A 21,100-nucleotide genomic window follows, 5' to 3' on the forward strand; every position below is an offset into this window, starting at 1 on the left:
TATATGAAATGTAATTCTTGATCCGTAGAAGTATGCCTAAGCTTTTTTTATTATGATCCGTTTATCTATCAAATTGTGTTCTAGATTAGAGTTAGTTACAAGAATTGAGTTATTATTAATCATCTAAAATCATATACCATAGAATATTAGTTTAATTTTACAAACCAAGTATATAGATAGGACATTTAAAGTTTGATTCCTATCTATCTATCGAGATAAACTTGCGTGCTTGCTTTATGATGTGATATAACATGATATTTCTACTTTAGCATATTGATATTTGAGATTATCCTCGGATATTAGTCAAAAGGGGTGCCCCTATCTTTAATTATTAATCAAAATAAACACCAATAAAGAATCATACATAAGTAAGCATAAGTGTTTCATCTCTCACGATATAATATAGAACGAAAATAAAATGTTTAAAGAAATTGTCAAGTGGGCATGGCATCATGTATTACCGGTAAAGCAACATGCAACGTAACAATGGATATTGTAGAGGACGTCGTAAAATATGCATCGCACAATAAATTAAATCCTTAAAAGAAATTTAAAATAAAATGAAAAGGGTGGCATGCATGCTTTTGAGGGGACATGAATTTGCAACTGCGATGAAAGTGAAATATATCTGTAGCTTGATGAATTGAATGGCTACAATCATTTCAACAATTATGGGCTTCTGGAACCCATGAAAAGACACTTCTTTTTTATTTCAAATGATTCAATCTTTAATTCCTTCCAAGCTACACATTAATAAATGATGAGATACATTATTTACCAGAAATATCATAAGTATTTTGTATGAGTTTGATTGGAAGTCAAACATCTGCCGAAAATTAGAGATAGGGTTTTCAAGAATAGATTATTGCTTTTAGTTATAATAATGAAAAAATTATTGACGGCTGCAATAAGCGTTACACTATTTATTAACACTATTTACACAGCACGTTGATGAAAACAAGTGAGCTGGATGTGAGAGTGAGTTCCATGAATTAAACATTTATTTAAACACATTAACGTAACTCAATAAAATAATTTTTTGAATTCAAGTCTAATATGGCGTCTAACTTTGAACTTTACCGGTGAAAATATTGAAACTACTAAAGTTTCAACCATTAAAAAGTATATAATCATATTAAAGAAATATAATTTGTATTCAACCAGCCCCAGGCAAGAAAGAGTGAGTATTTATTTTGGAAAGAAATAGTATAATTTTATAGTATAAAATAGCGATATTCTTTAATATGTACGCATGTCAATGTTAAATTCCAAAACAATCATAAATTGTTCGAATAAATACTACGAAAATAGTTATAAAAAAAAAAAGAAGAAGAAGAAGAAACAAGAAGTTTGAATTTGACGTGGATGAGATCGAACATAGTGGGATGGTGGATGGACGCATATTTAAAAGTAGGAGCAATGAATCAAAGTAATACTATAGAGCTTAAATAATAAAATGTGTATTTATAGACATAAACGTCTTTTTTATTTTTTAAACACTAAATTGCAGCATATTATCCTAGATCTTTATATCAATTTATTTACTCTTTTAACTACACGGTATTTTTTAAGGTGCAAGACTATTTTTCTCCATTCACTATAGACTAACCACTTTTATTATATACTTTTAAGAATGAATGGAGTAATATTTGGGGTTAGTTCGAAATTTTATGCGAATTAAAAAATAAAATATTAAAAATAATTGTATAGATTATTAATAAAATAAAAAAAATTGGGAGAGGTTGACAGTGCCCTTAGCAGGAGGCAAGAAAAAAGTTTGCTTGTAACAAAGAATGATTATCAATATATATTCTTACTCACATCAAAAACATTTACTAATTTAACTTACCTACGCCCAAAAATGTTATAGGTAACAAAGATATCATTCATACTTATGATTAATACAAGGAGATAATCCAAACAAAAATGCATCTAAATCTAGAAATGCAGCTCAAAGTGGTCCTAGTATTAGGTGATCTAATAGTTAATAATTGACCAAAACCACGAAAGGTCATTAGTAATCAACTTTAGGTCATTTTACAATCTGGGTTTGATATATTTTTAGTTCATTTTAGATCATCAATTATTAAAATGACCTAAAAATATGTTAATAATGACCTTATCATACCCTCTATGATTTTGTTTTGTGTTTTTGTATTAAGATCTAGTTTTTTACCTAATCATACCATCTGTATGATTTTGTTCTGCGTTTTTATATTAAGATCTTAGTTTTCCGTGAATTAAAACCATACGAATGTAAATTCTTAGTCACATTTGTATGCCTAACAATTAATGTCAATCAAATTTCGTACATCATAGATGATGTGCTTCCTCAATAGTTGTAACAAAACAAAGTCAAAGTTAACTCAATCGTGACAACGGCCTAACCCCACCCATACCATAATTTGGATCAACAACTATAAAATGATTGCTTTCTCTTATTAATCTTTAGGAAATAGTTCATGTGCGGATATATTGGTTGTAATCAAATCATTTAAAATCAGAATCGAGAAACAATTTCAATCATTCAATTTTGAAATCTAATGGTGATCTAAAGTCCATGGCATTTGTTTATAACTAAAAAATTGTAAGTAATTCACACATAATTATGATATGGATGATTCCTTCATCCAAGGAAATGTGATTTATTTATCTATAGTAATTTCTATTTATTCCTTTAATTTAGATATAATTTATTATTATGAATCATTCTTGACTATTTATATGTTTTCATACGTTTTTTTTTGTACATACATCATACATGCTAAAGAGACATTATAATGACATTGACTAAATGCTCTGCTTATATATTTTACACGTTGTGCTGATATCTTATACCGATAGTCGAATAACAACATTTATTTTATATATTGTTGTCGTTTCATAATTTATGCACTGTCCACGTTCATCAAAATCATTATATTAGTTAAACAATATTGGTATATCATTATAAACAATACTGGAATTTGTATAGATAATCTCCATCTCGAATGGATATGCATAAAGGTTAAACGAATATGAATATGATAATCAAAGCATATAACTGAATTATCATTACAAATTCTTTCACACAAAGTTAGACCATCGGTTTTAATGTTTAAAATCGATATCAATATCTACACATTGTTCATCGAGTGTCAACACTGCATTTAGTTAATACCATTAAACATTTAAGAGGTATAATCATAACTTGTAAAGAAATTTATCTTTATGATGACAATAAAAAAAATTATGTGGACCTATACAATAGGAATCAGCTAAAATCCTCACAAAATTACATATAATTTGAGATAGGGCAGTGATAAAATGCAAACTTATATATTTTACAAACTTCAAACTATGATCTGGACCGTTAAAAAATATCAACAGATGACAAAATAGTAGCAACAGAAAATGTCAACACAATATCAGCACAACATCAATCGTTGACACTATGTTGACATTTTTGTTACTACTATTTTGTCATCTGTTAACATTTTCTAACGGTCCAGATCATAGTTTGGAGTTTGTATAATATTTAGAGTTTGCATTTGATCATGTTTCTAATTGGATATATGTATTATTCTATAACTTTATTTTCTTCATGATGAATAATAACTATATTGAATTGAAAATGATAGAGTTGAATTGAAAATGATGTTTCTAATTGGATATATGTATTATTCTATAACTTTATTTTCTTCATGATGAATAATAACTGTATTGAATTGAAAATGATAGAGTTGAATTGAAAATGATATTGAATGTTACTTTAATGGTTATATATAAGGCTAAATTTATTGTTCATGAAGACCAACATATTTATTGATAAAAATCAACATCATTTTTTCTTTTTCATAATATGATTCCGAGAGAGGTTAGTTTTCATATACTGTAGATGTGAATTGTCATTTTATTAGATTATATATAAATATATAAATAGTACTCCTAATTTTTCTATATTGGGAATCTTCAGGAAATAACTTTAATAAAAATAACTTTCTATATTGGGATTCTTCGGGAAATAACTTTAAACTCCTAATTTTTCTATGATTTACTATTATTAACAAAAATAATATTCATATATGTAAAAAATACTTCCTCCGTGTATCAAATGTAGTTTATATTTGACTCATGCAAGTATTAAGAAATGTGAAGAAAAGAGAATTAAAAAATTTAGAGTAACACGTTAGAATATAAGTGTAATGGACTAGTAGAAATTGAGATTCACATACAAAAAAGGGGGAAAAATGGAGTAATAATAATGATAAAATAAAATAAAATTGGACAATATTATGTGTGGATGTCCTTAAAGACAAATATGAACATTTGGTGGACGGAGGGAGTAACAACAACAATAGTAATAATAAAAGTCATTTTATTATTATTATTATTATTATTATTATTATTATTATTATTATTATTATATTTCCCCGTTGCATAATAGTGGAGCCAATTTCCCTTTTAGTAAAAGTCAATACATTTCTTCTCATGTACTTTACTCTCTTACTTTATTCTCTTTTCATCTCTCTATTTTTTTTTATTTCTTACTTTATTCTTACTTTATTTAACCCATTTAACACAATTTTATTTAAATCACGTGCTAAAAAAAAATGCTTTTAATGCTATGGAAGAACGAAGTAATATACTCCATCTACTTTCAAAGTCATCACAAGAATGAGTTTCTAAATAGTGGCCTAATTCTTGGATGAAGACACGCTTGAAATAGGGCCTAATTCTTGGAAAGATCCTCAAGAAAGAGGAACTATGAAAGTCATCCACTACAGTACATGAATAAGATTAAGATCTGTTGGGAATCTATGCGACACCAATTTTCTTGATTTTCTCAACTTCTCACTATTTGCACTACCCTTTAAACTATGGTAACCTTATTTTATTTTATTTTTGAAAGCGAAATTATTAAACTTATCCATAAGTTGAATAGGAGAAATATCTACACAACTGTGCGGTGCGGGATTGTGCGAAGAACTAAGATATGAAAATGACGTAATTATATCGGGTTCAATTCACAACGACATATATTCAATTATTTATTTTATTATTGGGATTCGTTTGTTTAAATATCGTGACTTTTTTGTGTGTTTGTTGGATTGATGTATCACGCCTTTGCTTTTGCATGTGGTCAAGCTTTTCTAAGAACAAGTTGCACTACCTTTTTGCATTTGGCACGATCAAAAAATTAAATTTTATTTATTGTATGCGTGAGTTATAATGATACAATTTCTTTCCCATTTTAAAGTTTAATAGGTTACGTGATCAATGTTTTTAGTCCATGTATGACTTTGCAAGAGATACTAACTTGGACGTCTAAAATATATAGAATGTAATTGGGATTCTCAGTCCCATGTAGGAAGACTCGATCGTTATTTATTTTTAATTTATGCGTTAATACCACTTCAAATTATTTTTTTAGCATAATAATTCATTATTGGGCCCTAAATAGCATTAAATTTTTTCTAGTGCTAATTAATGGCTACCTACTTATTTAATGGTCTTGTCACCCATAAGAGGAGTAAGGCTAATGACTATCACAAAATTTGAAGACTTAGACACCAAATTCCAAATTCTAAAATAATTAAGAGGGCCCAAATTTTACTCTCGGGTTTGAGGTGCTAGTATATGAAAGCCTATTTGCATTTTACCATTCGAGTTAGCCCAAATAAGAATGGAAATATTTTAAAATGTTATTGGGCCAACATTCAAAATATTAATGCAAAACATATTGAAAGAAATACATAACTGTTGTATATATGTAAGAAATTACCACAGTATCCACCAAAAATTGCAAAAACAATGCTCGGTATACCGCCTACACTAGAGTACATGATATACTTCTATATTCATATAAAAAAAAAAACTAAGTCTTCATATATTTATTTAAAAATCAATTTAATCATAATTTTTATTATAAAAATCTAGAATAGTAAAAAATAATTCTTTAATTCCATGAATATATATTATTAGTAAAATCAATTTCAATATTATGCTCTTTATTAGTATAAAAAAATCTATTCTTTATTTTTTTGATGTTGATGGTGTTACTGCATCTTTAAATTTCTATTATTCATCCTCTAATTATTTATCTCATTATCCATTTCTCGAGCACAATTCTCTACTACTTATATTATAGAGGACCTATTTCTGCGTCGTTGACATGGAAAACACTCAATAAATTTTAATAGTAATTTAGACCCTTTGGATTAAATTCTGGCCCAATGTATAGAAATAAAGGTTTACCAAAAGCTCTACCTCTCAATAAACAATGGTCCACATTAAAGTCGGAGATTGAAAAGTTGCGCACCGAACTTTCAGGAAAACCTAGTGATCCACGTGAGGATGAGTGGCCGCCGCCGCCGCCGTCCACCGAAGAAACGCGAGCAACCAAGAAGGTTAAACATAGGGAAGAAGCACCGCTCTCTGACTATCGAGATCGACTCATAGCGGGAACAGGTGTGGAAGTGACGATGGAGGAGATAGCAACTGGGGGTGGAGTGAAGGTAGTGCCCGGTGATATTGTGATTGATAGAACAGGGCCAATTCTGGCAGTGACTTTGTCAACGAAGCTCAAGGAGAAACTTGCCCAAAATATGCAATTCTCAGTCATAGTGAATCTGTTGGGGAGATCGATTGGATACAAATCATTGTGCCTAAAATTGAGTCAATTGTGGAACATGAATGCAGCAGAAGTAGTGGATATGGGTTGTGGTTATTTTCTGGTACAGTTTGCAGCGGAGGAGGACTACTTAGAGGCGACGCTAGAAGGGCCATGGATGGTGTCAGGAAGCTATCTCCAAGTGCAAACTTGGACTACGGCGTTTCGGGTGCATCATTGCTCCCCACAGACCACGGCAGTCTGGATTCGGGTGTCAGAGCTTCCCCTCCACCTATATCCGTCAAGTCTGTGATGCGAATCGACTACAACACTAGTGATCTGCAGAGGGGGAAGTTCGCAAGGATAGCAGTGAATGTTGATCTTACGAAACCGCTCGTGTCTAAATTCACGATTGATGGCGAGGAATTCAAGGTGGAGTATGAGAACTTGAATGAGCTTTGCATATATTGTGGTATGTACGGTCATTTAGACGTCAACTGTATCCGCAAGCCGAAGGATAAAGAGGAAGGGGATTTGAGCCAAGGGAGCGGAATTGCCACGGAGGTCCCAAAGGATACTTACGGGCCGTGGATGATAGTGGAGAAACGAAAAAGACAGATGCGCCGAAATAGTGAAAACAATATTAAGGAAAATATTATGCCGCCTGGAGGGTCGCGATTCAAAATTCTCCAGGATGCAAATTTAGAGCTTGAGAATGATAGAGATGAGAGCTTGGCATTGATGCCTATGCCGCTGGCAGCTCGTGATACCAATATTGGGCATGGACAATGGACATTTAGGAAAAACAAAGGGAAACAAGTGATAAATGGAGCTAGCAAGTCATGGCAAGTGAGAGGAGAAAGTTTGAAAAATTCTAAGCCTGCCAAGTCTACTATTGGGGACTTCATTGAGTATAAGCAGAGGCAACAAAATGAAGAGTTAGTTACAAAGCAGCCCTCAACGCTAGACCCGAGAAGCCACACAGTTATGCGTGGTGACATGTGTGGTTCAAAGAACAGTGGAAAAGGCTCCACCAGAGAACCTGAAGCGGACGGACCGGACCCTAATGTTGAGCAACGTTTGACACAAGCTTTTGGTAGGCCCCCAGATCGGGAGACGAGAGACTTCGATGAGAATGATGTGATGGAGTTGGAGGAGAATGGGAGCCTAACAGAGGGGATCGAGAATGAGTCGGAAGGTGGGTATTTTATTGATGAGCGTGATGAACGATGTTCTATGGACACGCTAGAGCGGGTTTGAAGTACTTGTGTTTACTGAATTTGTATATTAGTTTATGATGATTTTATCATGGAATTGTCAGGGGGCGAAGAGCGCTCTCTTTATAAGAGCCTTACAGACTTTGATTCAGCTGCATAAACCACATATTATAGTGCTACTTGAACCTCGTATTAGTGGGAAGAATGCAGACAACACTATTAGAAAGATTGGTTATCCGAACTCCCACAGGATGGAGGCTAATGGGTTCTCTGGAGGTATTTGGCTGCTATGGGATGACTTTTGGCACATTGAGGTTCTTGACACGAAAAATCAATTCATCCACTGTCGGGTGTGGGACGAAAGAGATATGAATTTCAGGTTTACTGCAGTCTATGGACACCCTTCTCCTAGCCGGCGTGACATACTCTGGCAGCAATTAGCAGATATTCAAGTTGCGAGTGAGATGCCATGGGTTCTCTTGGGAGACTTTAACTCTATTGCTCGAGGCTCAGAGAGAGTGGGGGGCTCAGCGAATCGAAGTGGGGTTAGCCAACAATTTGTTAGGTGGCTTACGACGTCGGGGCTGATTGATCTTGGGTTTTTGGGCCCGAGCTTTACGTGGAGGAGAGGTACTCTTCATGAAAGGTTGGACAGAGGTCTTTGTAGCTCTGAGTGGCGGCTTGCCTATCCAGAAGCATCGGTCTCGCATCTTGTAAGATACCAATCTGATCACAGACCTCTACTTTTAAATCTTTGTAGTTTCTCGCCCTCTATGGTGGCTAGACCGTTTCGATTTATCAGAGCTTGGATGTCTCATGAGAAGTATAACGATTTCGTCACAGATAATTGGGGTAGAGGGCATGATTTCATGGATTCTCTCAATTCTTTCACAGAAAAATTACAGAAGTGGAATAAGGAGGTTTTTGGCAACATTTTTCGCCAAAAACAAAAATTATTAGCTCGTATTGCAGGTATCTAGAGAGTACTCGAGCATAGAGGTGTCCCTAGCCTTAATGCTCTTGAGATAGAGTTAAAAGATGAGTTGGACAAAATCCTGTTGAGAGAAGAGTCATTGTGGCATCAAAAATCACGTAATGAATGGGTTCATCTTGGAGACCGAAATACATCTTTTTTTCATCTGCAAACTATCAGACGTCGAAAACGCAACAGGATAGAGATGCTTCAGAATGGAGAAGGTGATTGGGTTCAAGATCAAAGTCAGCTTAAGTCAATGGCTGTGACCTTTTATGATGACTTATATAGTGAAGACAATCTACACCGAACTTTATATGGCCATCGTAGTTTGTTTCCCTCAATCAGTTCGTTGCAGGTAGAGGAGATACGGAAACAATACACGACGGAGGATGTCTGGGCTGCCCTCTTTGAAATGAAGCCTTGGAAGGCGCCGAGAGTTGATGGGATACAGGCAGGTTTTTATCAAAAGCACTGGGAAACTGTAGGTGGTGATATTAGTGCTGAGGTTATCCGAATTTTAGAGGGAGACGATATGAATGCAAGGATGAATCAAACTACTATTTGTCTTATTCCTAAAACTGAGGTACCAAAGTCGCTCTCTCAATTTAGGCCCATTTATTTGTGCAATGTTGTGTACAAGTTGGTCACGAAAACTATAGCTACCAGATTGAAGAAGATTATGTCTGTTATTGTCGGACCCACGCAATCGAGCTTTGTGGTTGGGAGACATATAACAGACAATATCCTGATTGCACAAGAGGCAATTCATTCTATGCGGTCTATGAAGGGAAAGCATGGAGTGATGGCTTTAAAAGTTGACTTGGAAAAAGCGTATGACCGAGTAAGTTGGGCATTTTTGTATGATACTTTGAATGAAGCTGGTCTACCGGAAGCTCTCATTGATGTGATTATGACTTGTGTTTCAACAAGCACTATGCAAATTATGTGGAATGGGGATATAACAGATTCCTTCACACCATCTCGAGGTTTAAGGCAAAGTTGTCCGCTCTCTCCTTACCTTTTTGTTCTTTGTATGGAACGATTAGCTCATGGAATTGCAAAATCAGTTGAAGTAGGAGATTGGAAACCTTTCAAAATTTGTAAGAATGACCCTTTCTTATCTCATTTATTTTTTGCGGATGATCTGTTATTATTTGGGAAAGCTGATGTAGTCACTGCCGAGAATATTGCACATGTACTGGATGAGTTTTGTACAAGCTCCGGTATGAAAGTTAGTACTACAAAGACTACCATATCCTTCTCCAAAAATGTGAAAAATGCAACTCGAAGGAACTTGAAAGAGTTGTTGGGAGTGCGTGAAGTGGAGAGCTTGGGTAAATACTTAGGAGTCCCCTTATTGCATAGGAGGGTGGATAAGAATACATATGCTTACATTGTTGATAAAATGAATTGAAAAATAGCGAATTGGACCGCCGGTAGAATGTCATTAGCAGGGAGGGTCACCTTAGCTCAATCAGTGCTGAGTATAATGCCCATTTATGCTATGCAAACAGCAAGAATCCCGATAGGCACATGTGATGATATGGAGAAAGTGATCCGAGATTTTGTGTGGGGTAAAACTGAAGACAAAAATCGTATGAGCTTGGTGGCATGGGATGCGGTGACCTTCCCAGGAGAAGAAGGTGGGTTAGGATTGAGAAATCTTCATTTGGTGAATAATGCTTTTGGTATGAAGGTTTGTTGGGAGATATTCAACAACGCAAACTCTTTATGGTGGAACATTCTTTGTTCTAAGTTTAAATTTGATCCTCACTCAGGTTTTGACCCCATAGCTCCCAGTTTATGTACTCCTCGTTGGCGTTTAATTTGCAACACTTGGCCTGATATGTGGAGAAATGTTATGTGGGCAATAGGATCAGGCAAAAAAGTCAAGTTTTGGATTCATCGTTGGGTGCCGAACATGAGGAGCTCTCTCTCAGAAGTGGCAGTGAGTGTCATACCCGATTATCTAATGTACAAGACAGTGGATTTTTTCGTTGATAGCTCAGGCTGGGCATGGAATATGTTTGAGCGATTTATTCCAGCTGAGGTAGCTCATATTATTGTTGCTACCGCACCTCCAAGCGCAATGGAAGAAGATGATGTAGCTTTTTGGGGACCTTCGTCGACAGGAGACTTCACAGTTAAAACCGCATATGACAGTCAAACGAGAGCGCATGAATCAGTAAGTTACTTACCGTGGATGAGAATTTGGAATTAGTATGGGCCACAACGAATTAAGACCTTCTTTTGGTTGCTCTTGAAAAATGGTGTGCTAGTTAATGAAGAAAGGAGGAGAAGGCATATAACAACCAATGATGTCTGCGGTATGTGTGGCTTGTACACGGAGAGCCGCCTCCATATGCTTCGTGATTGTTTGGATGCGAGAAGAACTTGGGAAGGTCTACTTCAGTTTTGTGATCTTGAGGGTTTTTTTTATCCTTCCCTCCACCTAAATGACTGGATGATTCGCAACATCAACTCTAAACTTCAAACGGGAACTGGGGTGAAATGGTGCACTATCTTTGGAGTAGGGTGCTGGAATGTTTGGAAGAAAAGGTGTGCATTTGTTTTGAATAATGAAAGATCGAGCCCGGAAACCGTTATATCACAAACTATAATTATGGCAAAGAATGTGGAGGATGCGAGAATGGCTGCTGTAGTGGGTGAACGTTTGCCGAGACAACCAGTGACGGTTTTCTGGCAACCACCGTTATCGACCATGTTGAAGCTGAACACAGATGCTTCCTTAGAGAAGGGGACCGGCCGTGCATATGGAGGTGGACTTCTCCGTGATGTTTCTGGACAGTGGAGACAAGGGTTTGTCGCAAACATAGGAGTTTGTTCTATTCTTCTTGCTGAAATTTGGTGCATTTTTCATGGTTTAGAATTTGCAAAAAATGCTGGGAATAAGAATGTTGGAGGTAGAGAGCGATAATCTTGTAGCGGTCGCTATAATTACAGGGAACTTTGAGGTGAATGTCAGTTGTCGTGCGATAGTGGGAAAGATTGACAGCTTATTGCTAGAGTTTGATTCGGCATCAGTGAAACATGTGCATCGAGAAGGAAATTTTGCTGCAGATTTCTTGTCAGACCATGCATACAATTTCGAGAGAGGAGTGCATGTTCTTGAACAGCCGCCTACAGGCCTTGCTATTTGGTTATTACATGATAGGTTAGGAATTTCTTATGATCGGTAGTATGTAGTTTCGTTCGGGCGTTGCCCGCTTTCATTAGCAAGAAAAAAAAAGTCGGAGATTTGCAAAACTATTGGCTGCCAAATTCAGGAATTGCTAAACTTAGAACTTCCTAACTACTCAATGTTATAAATCAAATAACCAAGAATTTCATCTAGAAAGACGTGGCTTATAAAATAGTGATTGAGATCTATGGATAGGCAGAAATCATTGTTTATGGTTAAACAAATGCAATCTCATCATTCATCTGCACCGAACTTGAAATAATATATACCTACCTGTCCTTATATGCATCGGTTGAGTGAGTGCTTTACTTGTTCATGTTTGCATCTGTCTTTATGTGCCCTATTTAGGAAGCAAGGTACATAGCATTTATAATTATTCATACTCAATGTTTTTATTCTTTTTCACAAGAACACAAAAGTAGAACAATATTTTACTATTTAACAAGCTTCAACTTAGATCCGATGATGAGAGCAATTAGTATCTATGGAAGGTAACAACAGTAGTAGTAGCCCCATTTATTTTGACAAGTGTGAATAAGGACTTCTATATGTATGGGATGGTAAATACACAAAAGAATGGAGAATTGATACCAATCCAACGCAGCTAGTGCAACAAACATAGTTAAAGCAGATTCCATGTAAAATTACTAGGATGCCCCGGGGCGGCTGTGGTCGGAATAGAATCAAACATCTCCCACTCCGTGGTGATCACCGCCGGTTGCTGCCCTAGGTTTGGTGAATCCTCTACCTCTGGAGGCTTCTTCATCTTCATCGAATCAAGAGTTTCCACATACTTGCACACTCTCCTCACCTTCCGAAATTTCCACCATAATGAAAAATTAAATCAAATTGCAAATTAGTAATACAGAGAGCAACTTTTTAGTTGATTCACATTTCACTAATATCATACGTATTCCTTATTCTTTAAAAATATCTTCACTCCTTGGAATGTCTTTTAAACTTTTTAAGACTTTTTTTTACCAAAATACTTTCAGGCTATAAGAGTTATTCATTCATGTCCATGAGAGCGAACCGCTACTTCGATTGTACTTAGTTCATTTATTTCTATTGTATTTCTCCAAGAGAATATTAGTCAAAGCATGGGTCAAATAATTGTTCGTCGCAACACACATTTGAATGGAAATGAATGGACAAAATGACGGTCTCTCTCTCATAAAAAGGACATAACCCTCGTAGCATGGAGGGTATATTGGTCCAAAAAATGCAAGTCCTTCTAGTGATATTATATCAATGTTCAAAGACGTCTAGTGATATTTTAAAAAAATAGAAATCACAGACAATATTATTTGGATGATAAAATGTACTACTAGTACTTCTCTGTTAAATAAGAGTTGAATATTTGGTAGCAAACCTGCATTTTCCTCTGGAGTTTGACATCACCATCAGCAGAGATGGTCTCCAATTTGAGCAACTGATTCATCAGCATTTCGACCAGACTGGCAACATCCTTGTCAGCGACATTCCCACCTCTAGACACCACAGATTCCAGGGCGGAGACCTAAAATTTGACTAATACTAACATGAATATATATATTTGAAGGGTGGATTAATATATAGAGAATGAGTGAGTGACCTGGGAACCGAGCCTATCGACCTCCAAGCTGATCTGGGAGATGATTTTAGCAGCCTTTTCCATAATGGCAGTCTTCCTCATCTCCAAATACCTCTTCTCTAGGCTAATGGGATCCTCCTCCAGCACCATCTTGGATTTGTCCTTAACTCCCGCGCTGTCAAGAAACGCCTTGGAATCTCTCTCTCTATCCTTGTATAGCAGCTTCTGATCCTGCTGCTGCAGCCCCGTAGGCCCCACCAGCATCTTCTTCAACTCCCCTGTCAGTTCCGGATAATTAAGTTAATTTAATTGTATGGAGTAGTAACTATTGACGAAGAAGAATTACTAGTATTTAGTATTTAGTACCGAAGGTGGCTTGTGAGCTGATGTGGATTTGGTGATAAATGGAAGCGTATTTGACCCGAACGCGGATGGTGGGTGGCGCCGGGCTGTCGGTGCGTTTCTGTACCAGCATTCCGCCGGGCCTCAGCTCCCACTCTCTTAACAAGCCGCTCTCCGTCTCAATGCTTGTCATTTTACTGTATTTGAACTGAACGCTTTTCTGCTAAACTGTAAATCTTGAACGGGAAAAAAGGATGGTTGGCTGCGGAAGGAAGAAATTCAGATCTCCCGACAAAATATGAAAGTCGCTCGCTCTATATATTGAATCGATTGTGTCGGTGGAGATTCGTCCGCCTCGCTGTCCTGGAGCAGAATAAAATATTGAGCTCTGTAGAAAAAATGTCTATATTGGTCATAAAACTCATAAATTTGGACGAATTATGCCATATTCTACAAACTTTGAAATTGAATTAAATATTACTATTGGCACCAATTTTCCACAACACTCATTCTTCAAATTCGATGAAGTCTACGATAAATATTTTGTCTATCATGTTTTATTCAATACTTAATTTATGAATTAGTGCGTCAAAACAATGTTATCCATGTAAGATCAAAATCTGCCAAAAATTATACTTGTGTGTGCTAGGTTGAGAAAATTGCACACTTTCAAATGTCTTAGTTTTCAAAAACCACTTCCAAATTTTGTGTGATATGCTAGAACTCGTCCAAAATTATGATTTTTAAGATCAATATCTCAAAAAAAAACACAGCATTTTTTAATTTTATTTGTTTGCCTGTGATTATACTCCAGTTACTTGTTTTTTTAAATTTTGCGATTAAGATCTCGGTTCATTTTTACTATAAATGATAAATAAGATTTAGATTGCACTAATTCATAACACTTATATATTATTATAGAATCAATGTATAAAAGTATATTTAATAATGATTATCAAAATTCATGTAAAATTTGACCGGGATTTCAAATTGCTAACTAAATGAGTACATAAAAAGTCTACCTAACAAAGCTATCGAGAAAATGTTATATACAATTAACTCGGGAGCATCTCACATTGAGACTCTGAATTTTGGAAAAGTAGCTGTAGAATGAAGACTATAAATGCTTATTTTAAGGAAATATCGTGCTCCACATTTTATATGAAACTCAATTAATACGGATCACGTGTCATTGACATTAACCTGGTGCATTAGGAAGAATCTCAATCATTATCACTCTTGATAGTACTTCTACACAAATTATATGTATTTTAGTTTGTACCATGTCTCATACTCTCAACTAATTTTTGGACATGATAAAACAAAATGAAATATTTTGCTTGTGCCTTAGGAAGTAAATATTCAGTCGTTCGTGACGTAAAATCTTCAGATATATTAATCCTTGAATTAGAAAAGTGAATATGTGAGGTATCTTCATCTAATGTGCTTTTGTTAAAGTAAATTATTGATGTATTTTGGTTGTAACTAAAGTGTTAGGCAATAAACACAAGCAATCACGAATATAAAGGAGAATGAACATAATGAATTGTTTACCCAATTCGATACAAAATGTATCTACGTCTGGGGGCGATGCCAAGCCAGGGATTTCACTATATAATTTCAGAATGATTTTACAATGAGGGACACCTCTATTTATAAGCAGAATAGAGAGCCCTAATTCTAGTCAAATTAGGAAACATATTCCATAAGGAAATATCTTCTATGGAATAAATCAATCACAAGGAAATATACTTCAAGGAAACAAATCCTAAATATGAAAGGAGATATTTTAGGCTCCATAATTAACAATCTCCCACTTGGAGAATAACAACTCCTACGCCATCATATCCTCATGATCTAATCCCTGCATCCGCTTAGCATCGCCTAACCTTCTCTTCAAGTTCCAAGGCCAATTGAAGCTATGCATAGCTTCAATTTCTCTAAGGTCACCACCTTAGTAAACATGTCTGCTGGATTCTCACTTCCAAGTATCTTCTCAAGTTGCAGGATTTTCATCTCCACTAGGTGTCGAATGTAATGATACTTCAACTCCACATGCTTTGTCCTAGAATAAAACGCTGGATTCTTTGCCAAGAAAATAGCACTCTGACTATCACTGTAGAGTCTGCTACTCTTGTTCTCCTTCCCAAGTTCATCTAAGAAACTTTGCAACTGTAACACCCCCACCCGATCATCTGCCAGCCGAGTAGGTGATGTCACAATTCCGGTTAAAAATTTCATTTCTGAATCATTCAAGACCAAATATTTAAATCATTAATTAGAATTTATATATACATGTATATAGCGGAAGTAACTTAGTGTAATATTTAGTGTTAACATGTCACAATAAACAATTCGAAACTTCTAAAACTGACAGAGCTCAGTGACCCGCCAACGATGCAGCGCTGAGACAGACATGAAGAAAGATCGACCCGTACTCTCCAATGCTGACTAACATGTAGAAAGATAAGACAAGAATAATATGATAGATGTGATACTAATTGGTAAATAAAATAATAATAAGGATTTTAAGTTGAATGATTATTGCTTGTAGAGAATTTCGGCTAAAGTGTTGAGTATGCTACAGGTTAGTCAGCATTGGAGAGTACGGGTAGATCTTTCTTCATGTCTGTCTCAGCGCTGCATCGTTGGCGACTTGGCGGGTCACTGAGCTCTGTCAGTTTTAGAAGTTTCGAATTGTTTATTGTGACATGTTAGCACTAAATATTACACTAAGTTACTTCCTTTATATACATATATATATATATATAGGATTGTGATCAATTGAGATTTTTTATGCTAATTGAGAAATGAGATGCAATATCAGCCACTCATTTTTATTAAATGAGTGGTCCAGATTTTTCCACATGGAAAATATCTTTAGATTAATTAATTATGAAAGGGCAGAATGGTAATATCATGGTACATTTTATTCAATAATTTTTTTAAAAAAATTTTAATTTTAATTTTTATTTTTCAACTGCATATACAATTCATGTCAACTACACACATATAATGTCAACTATGTGTACAATCCATGTCAACCACACACACAATTCATGTCAACTACACACATATAATGTCAACTACGTGTACAATCCATGTCAACTACATATACAATTCACGTTAACTACACAATATAATGTCAACTACATGTACATTTCAAGTCAAATAGTATTTATTGAATAAAGTTGTTGACATTTGATGTGTAGTTGACATGAATTGTATATGTAGTTGACAATTAAAAAAAATTAAAAAATTAAAAAAAATTAATAAAATTACAATTATGCCCTCATGTTGACATAAACTACATGTTGTTGACATTTAACAAATATTCTGGATGAGTGGCTGAGATTGCATCTCAATTCTCAATTACATATACAATTCACGTTAACTACACAATATAATGTCAACTACATATACAATTCATGTCAAATAGTATTTATTGAATAAAGTTGTGGACATTTGATGTGTAGTTGACATGAATTGTATATGTAGTTGACAATTAAAAAAAACATTTCAAAAAAATTAATAAAATTACAATTATGCCCTCGTGTTGACATAAAATTACATGTTGTTGACATTTCACAAAATATATAAATATATATATATAGGGAGATGATCAAAACCCTATATATATATATATATATATATATATATATAGGGTTTTGATCTACGAAGACCAGATTTAAATACAGAAACGCAGAACAAAGTCATACGTAGGGCATCTTTAGGTCATAGTTAGTTTATTTTTAGGTCATGCTAACAAAGCATGACCTAAAATGATCTTAATATGACATAAACCTAAATCTTATAATATGACCTAAAACTACTTAATTATGACCTTCCGTGTTTTGAGTTAATTATTGACCATTAGATCATCTAATCCTAGGGCCAAGATTTGGGCTGCATTTCTGGATTTAAATGCATTCTTATTTTGATCATCTCCCTATATATATATATATATATATATATATAGTCCTATTAACCACAAATCCACCCTTAAAGACCGAACTAGAGACCAAATTAGGGCCACTCATTTTTCTTAATCTTATGGTTATGATTAATTTACAATTAATTTAATATTTTATTAAATAAAAACGTTTTTTTTTAAAAAATATATATATTTTAATTTTAAATTTTTTTTATAATTTTGTTATAATTTTTTTAATTTTTTTTAAAATTTTTTTTAGTTTTTTTTATTTTTTTTATTCGATAAAAACTTGCTGGAGTAAATAATGAACTATATTCACTACATAATGAACTAAATGAATGTATGTTATGAACTTATTACTTCATTCAGTCGTGCTATTACTTCATTCCGTTAGTTTATTACTTCATTTATTCATGCTATTACTTCATTCTATTAGTTTATTACTTCATTCCGTTAGTTTATTACTTCATTCAGTCATGCTATTACTTTATTCCATTAGTTTATTACTTCATAATGTGTTATGACATAATTATCTTTCAGTTGGGTTTAGGGTTATTACTTCATTCCGTTAGTTTATTACTTCATTCAGTCATGTTATTACTTCATTCCGTTTAGTTTATTACTTCATTCAGTCATGTTATTGTTATGAGCTTATTACTTCATTCAGTCATGCTATTACTTCATTCTGTTAGTTAGTTTATTACTTCATTTATTCATGCTATTACTTCATTTCTGTTAGTTTATTACTTCATTCAGTCATGTTATTACTTCATTCCATTAGTTTATTACTTCATAATGTGTTATGACATAATTATCTTTCAGTTGGGTTTAGGGTTATTACTTCATTCCGTTAGTTTATCACTTCATTCAATCATGTTATTACTTCATTCTATTAGTTTAGTACTTCATTCCGTTAGTTTATTACTTCATTCAGTCATGCTATTACTTCATTCCGTTAGTTTATTACTTCATTCAGTTATGTTATTACTTCATTTCATTAGTTTACTACTTCATTTCATTAGTTTATTACTTCATAATGTGTTATGACATAATTATCTTTCAGTTGAAGTAAATTCAGTATATAATGAATGCGAAAAATTACTTCATAACATACATTCATTTAGTTCATTATGTAGTGAATATAGTTCATTATTTACTCCAGCAAGTTTTTATCGAATAAAAAAAAATTCTAAAATTTTTTTTTTAATTTTTTTTAAAAAAAAATTAAAAAAAAAAAATTAAAAATTAATTTTTTTTAAAAAAAATTAAAAAAAAATATTAAAAACGTTTTTATTTAATAAAATATTAAATTAATTCTAAATTAATCATAATCATAAGATAAAGAAAAATGAGTGGCCCAAATTTGGTCTCTAGTTCGGTCTTTAAGAAGGGTTCGACATTGATCACAACTCTATATATATATAAAAGACCGAACCACCGAACCCTACCAAATTAGGGCTTTTAGATCTAGTTTTTTATGGATAAGATACAAAAATTTATAAATTATTTTCGCTTTCATCACGAGCCTATTTTAATTCATCTGAAGGTAAATAAGTCATACTAACATGTTACGAAGATTTAACTTCGTTCCGGAATATATTACTTCATTCTAGTAGGTTTTTACTTAATTCCAGTAGGTTTTTACTTCATTCCAATACGTAAATGTGGTTTCGCCGTCGCGTGCCGTTCTTTCTCTCTACAATATCTATCACCAACGCCATGGCGCTAATATGGTTAAATGAACACATGGAATAATGTAAAAAATTATTGGAATGAAGTATGTGTAGAAGCATTTGAAGTCCTACTGGAATGAAGTAAAAATCTTATCCAATGAAGTAATAACGTTTCTGAATGAAGTAATAAACTCACTTGAATAAATTGCATTTTTAAATGTTAATCAAGCAAAAACCCACGTCAATGAATTTGAATGAAGCATATGTTGAATCATTTCAAAACCTATTAGAAGCAAGTAAAAACATGTTGTAGTTTCAAGGTATGACGTACATAATGAAGTAAAATGGGCTTGTAATGAAGCCGAAAAAATTTTCACAGCTAAGCACATCTCATCAAAAAAACTAGATCTAATGGCCCAGATTTGGTCTCTAGTTCGGTCTTTAAAATTGGTTCGACATTGATCACAACTCTCTCTATATATCTATATATAGGGATGTAATCAAATGCAAACTCTAAATATTATACAAACTCCAAACTATGATCTGGACCGTTAGAAAATGTCAACAGATGACAAAATTATATCAATAGAAAATGTCAACACAATGTCAACAGTTGATGTTGTGTTGAAAATGTGTTGACATTTTCTGTTGATGTATTTTAATCATCTGTTGACATTTTCTAACGGTCCAGATTATAGTTTGGAGTTTGTACAATATATAGGTTTGCATTTCATCACTACCCTATATATATATATATATATATATAGGGGTGCGTTAGGCTCCCTTGCACCCTAAGTGTCCTATTTCTCTTCTTAATCTCAGCCCTTGGATCCTTGAATTGGATAGTTGTGATCAATGCATTATTAGTCTATAATGTTGCATTATAAGCCGTTGTACATTATTAGAATGAAAATGTGCATTATTAGTCTATAATGTTGCATTATTAGCCGTGTGCATTATTAGAATGAAAATGTGCATTATTAAATGACACGTGGCATTAATCTAACCGTTAGATGACAAAATCGTGGGGCTAGGATTAAGAAGGAAAAAGGACAAAAAATATGAAAAGGATTTGAATACATCCCTATATATATATATATATATATATATATATATATATGGAGATGATCAAAACAAGTATGTGTTTAAATCCAGAAATGCAGCCCAAATCTTGGCCCTAGGATTAGATGATCTAATGGTCAATAATTAACCCAAAACACGGAAGGTCATAATTAAGTAGTTTTAGGTCATATTATAAGATTTGGATTTATGTCATGTTAAGATTATTTTAGGTCATGCTTTGTTAGCATGACCTAAAAATAAACTAACTATGACCTAAAAATGTCTTACGTATGACCGTGTTCTGCATTTCTGTATTTAAATCTGGTCTTCATAGATCAAAACCCTATATATATATATATATAGTTGTGTTAAAATGACAACACCTCTTAAAGTAACACCATACCACCATTCCTAGCCAATCATTTGTACATGTGGATGAATAATAAGCTGCCATGTGGCAATCATAAAAATTGCTCAAGGGTAAATTTTCACGGACTGCAATATCCAATACACTAGACTGCAACTTTTC

At 33.8% G+C, this 21,100-nt stretch overlaps 1 protein-coding gene across 1 annotated transcript; it reads right to left on the bottom strand.

The window, feature by feature from the left end:
- Positions 1–12,453: 12,453 nt before the first annotated feature.
- On the bottom strand, positions 12,454–14,247 carry LOC125187457 (BAG family molecular chaperone regulator 1-like). Its single transcript, XM_048084053.1, has 4 exons — positions 13,927–14,247; positions 13,582–13,838; positions 13,360–13,506; positions 12,454–12,798 (listed from the first exon to the last, which is right to left on the bottom strand). The coding sequence occupies exons 1-4, from the start codon at positions 14,093–14,095 to the stop codon at positions 12,610–12,612; spliced, it is 762 nt and encodes a 253-aa protein (XP_047940010.1). The 5' UTR covers positions 14,096–14,247; the 3' UTR covers positions 12,454–12,609.
- Between the last annotated feature and the right edge of the window lie 6,853 nt (positions 14,248–21,100).

This window comes from Salvia hispanica, chromosome 5, assembly GCF_023119035.1.
Source record: "Salvia hispanica cultivar TCC Black 2014 chromosome 5, UniMelb_Shisp_WGS_1.0, whole genome shotgun sequence".
Taxonomy (NCBI): Eukaryota; Viridiplantae; Streptophyta; class Magnoliopsida; order Lamiales; family Lamiaceae; genus Salvia; species Salvia hispanica.

Coding starts and splice junctions, on each gene's coding strand:
- LOC125187457 (XM_048084053.1), bottom strand. CDS start 14,095: ATGACAAGCATTGAGACGGAGAGCGGCTTGTTAAGAGAGTGGGAGCTG. Junction 13,839..13,926: donor CAGCTCACAAGCCACCTTCG/GTACTAAATACT, acceptor CGGAACTGACAG/GGGAGTTGAAGAAGATGCTG. Junction 12,799..13,359: donor AACTCCAGAGGAAAATGCAG/GTTTGCTACCAA, acceptor AAATTTCGGAAG/GTGAGGAGAGTGTGCAAGTA.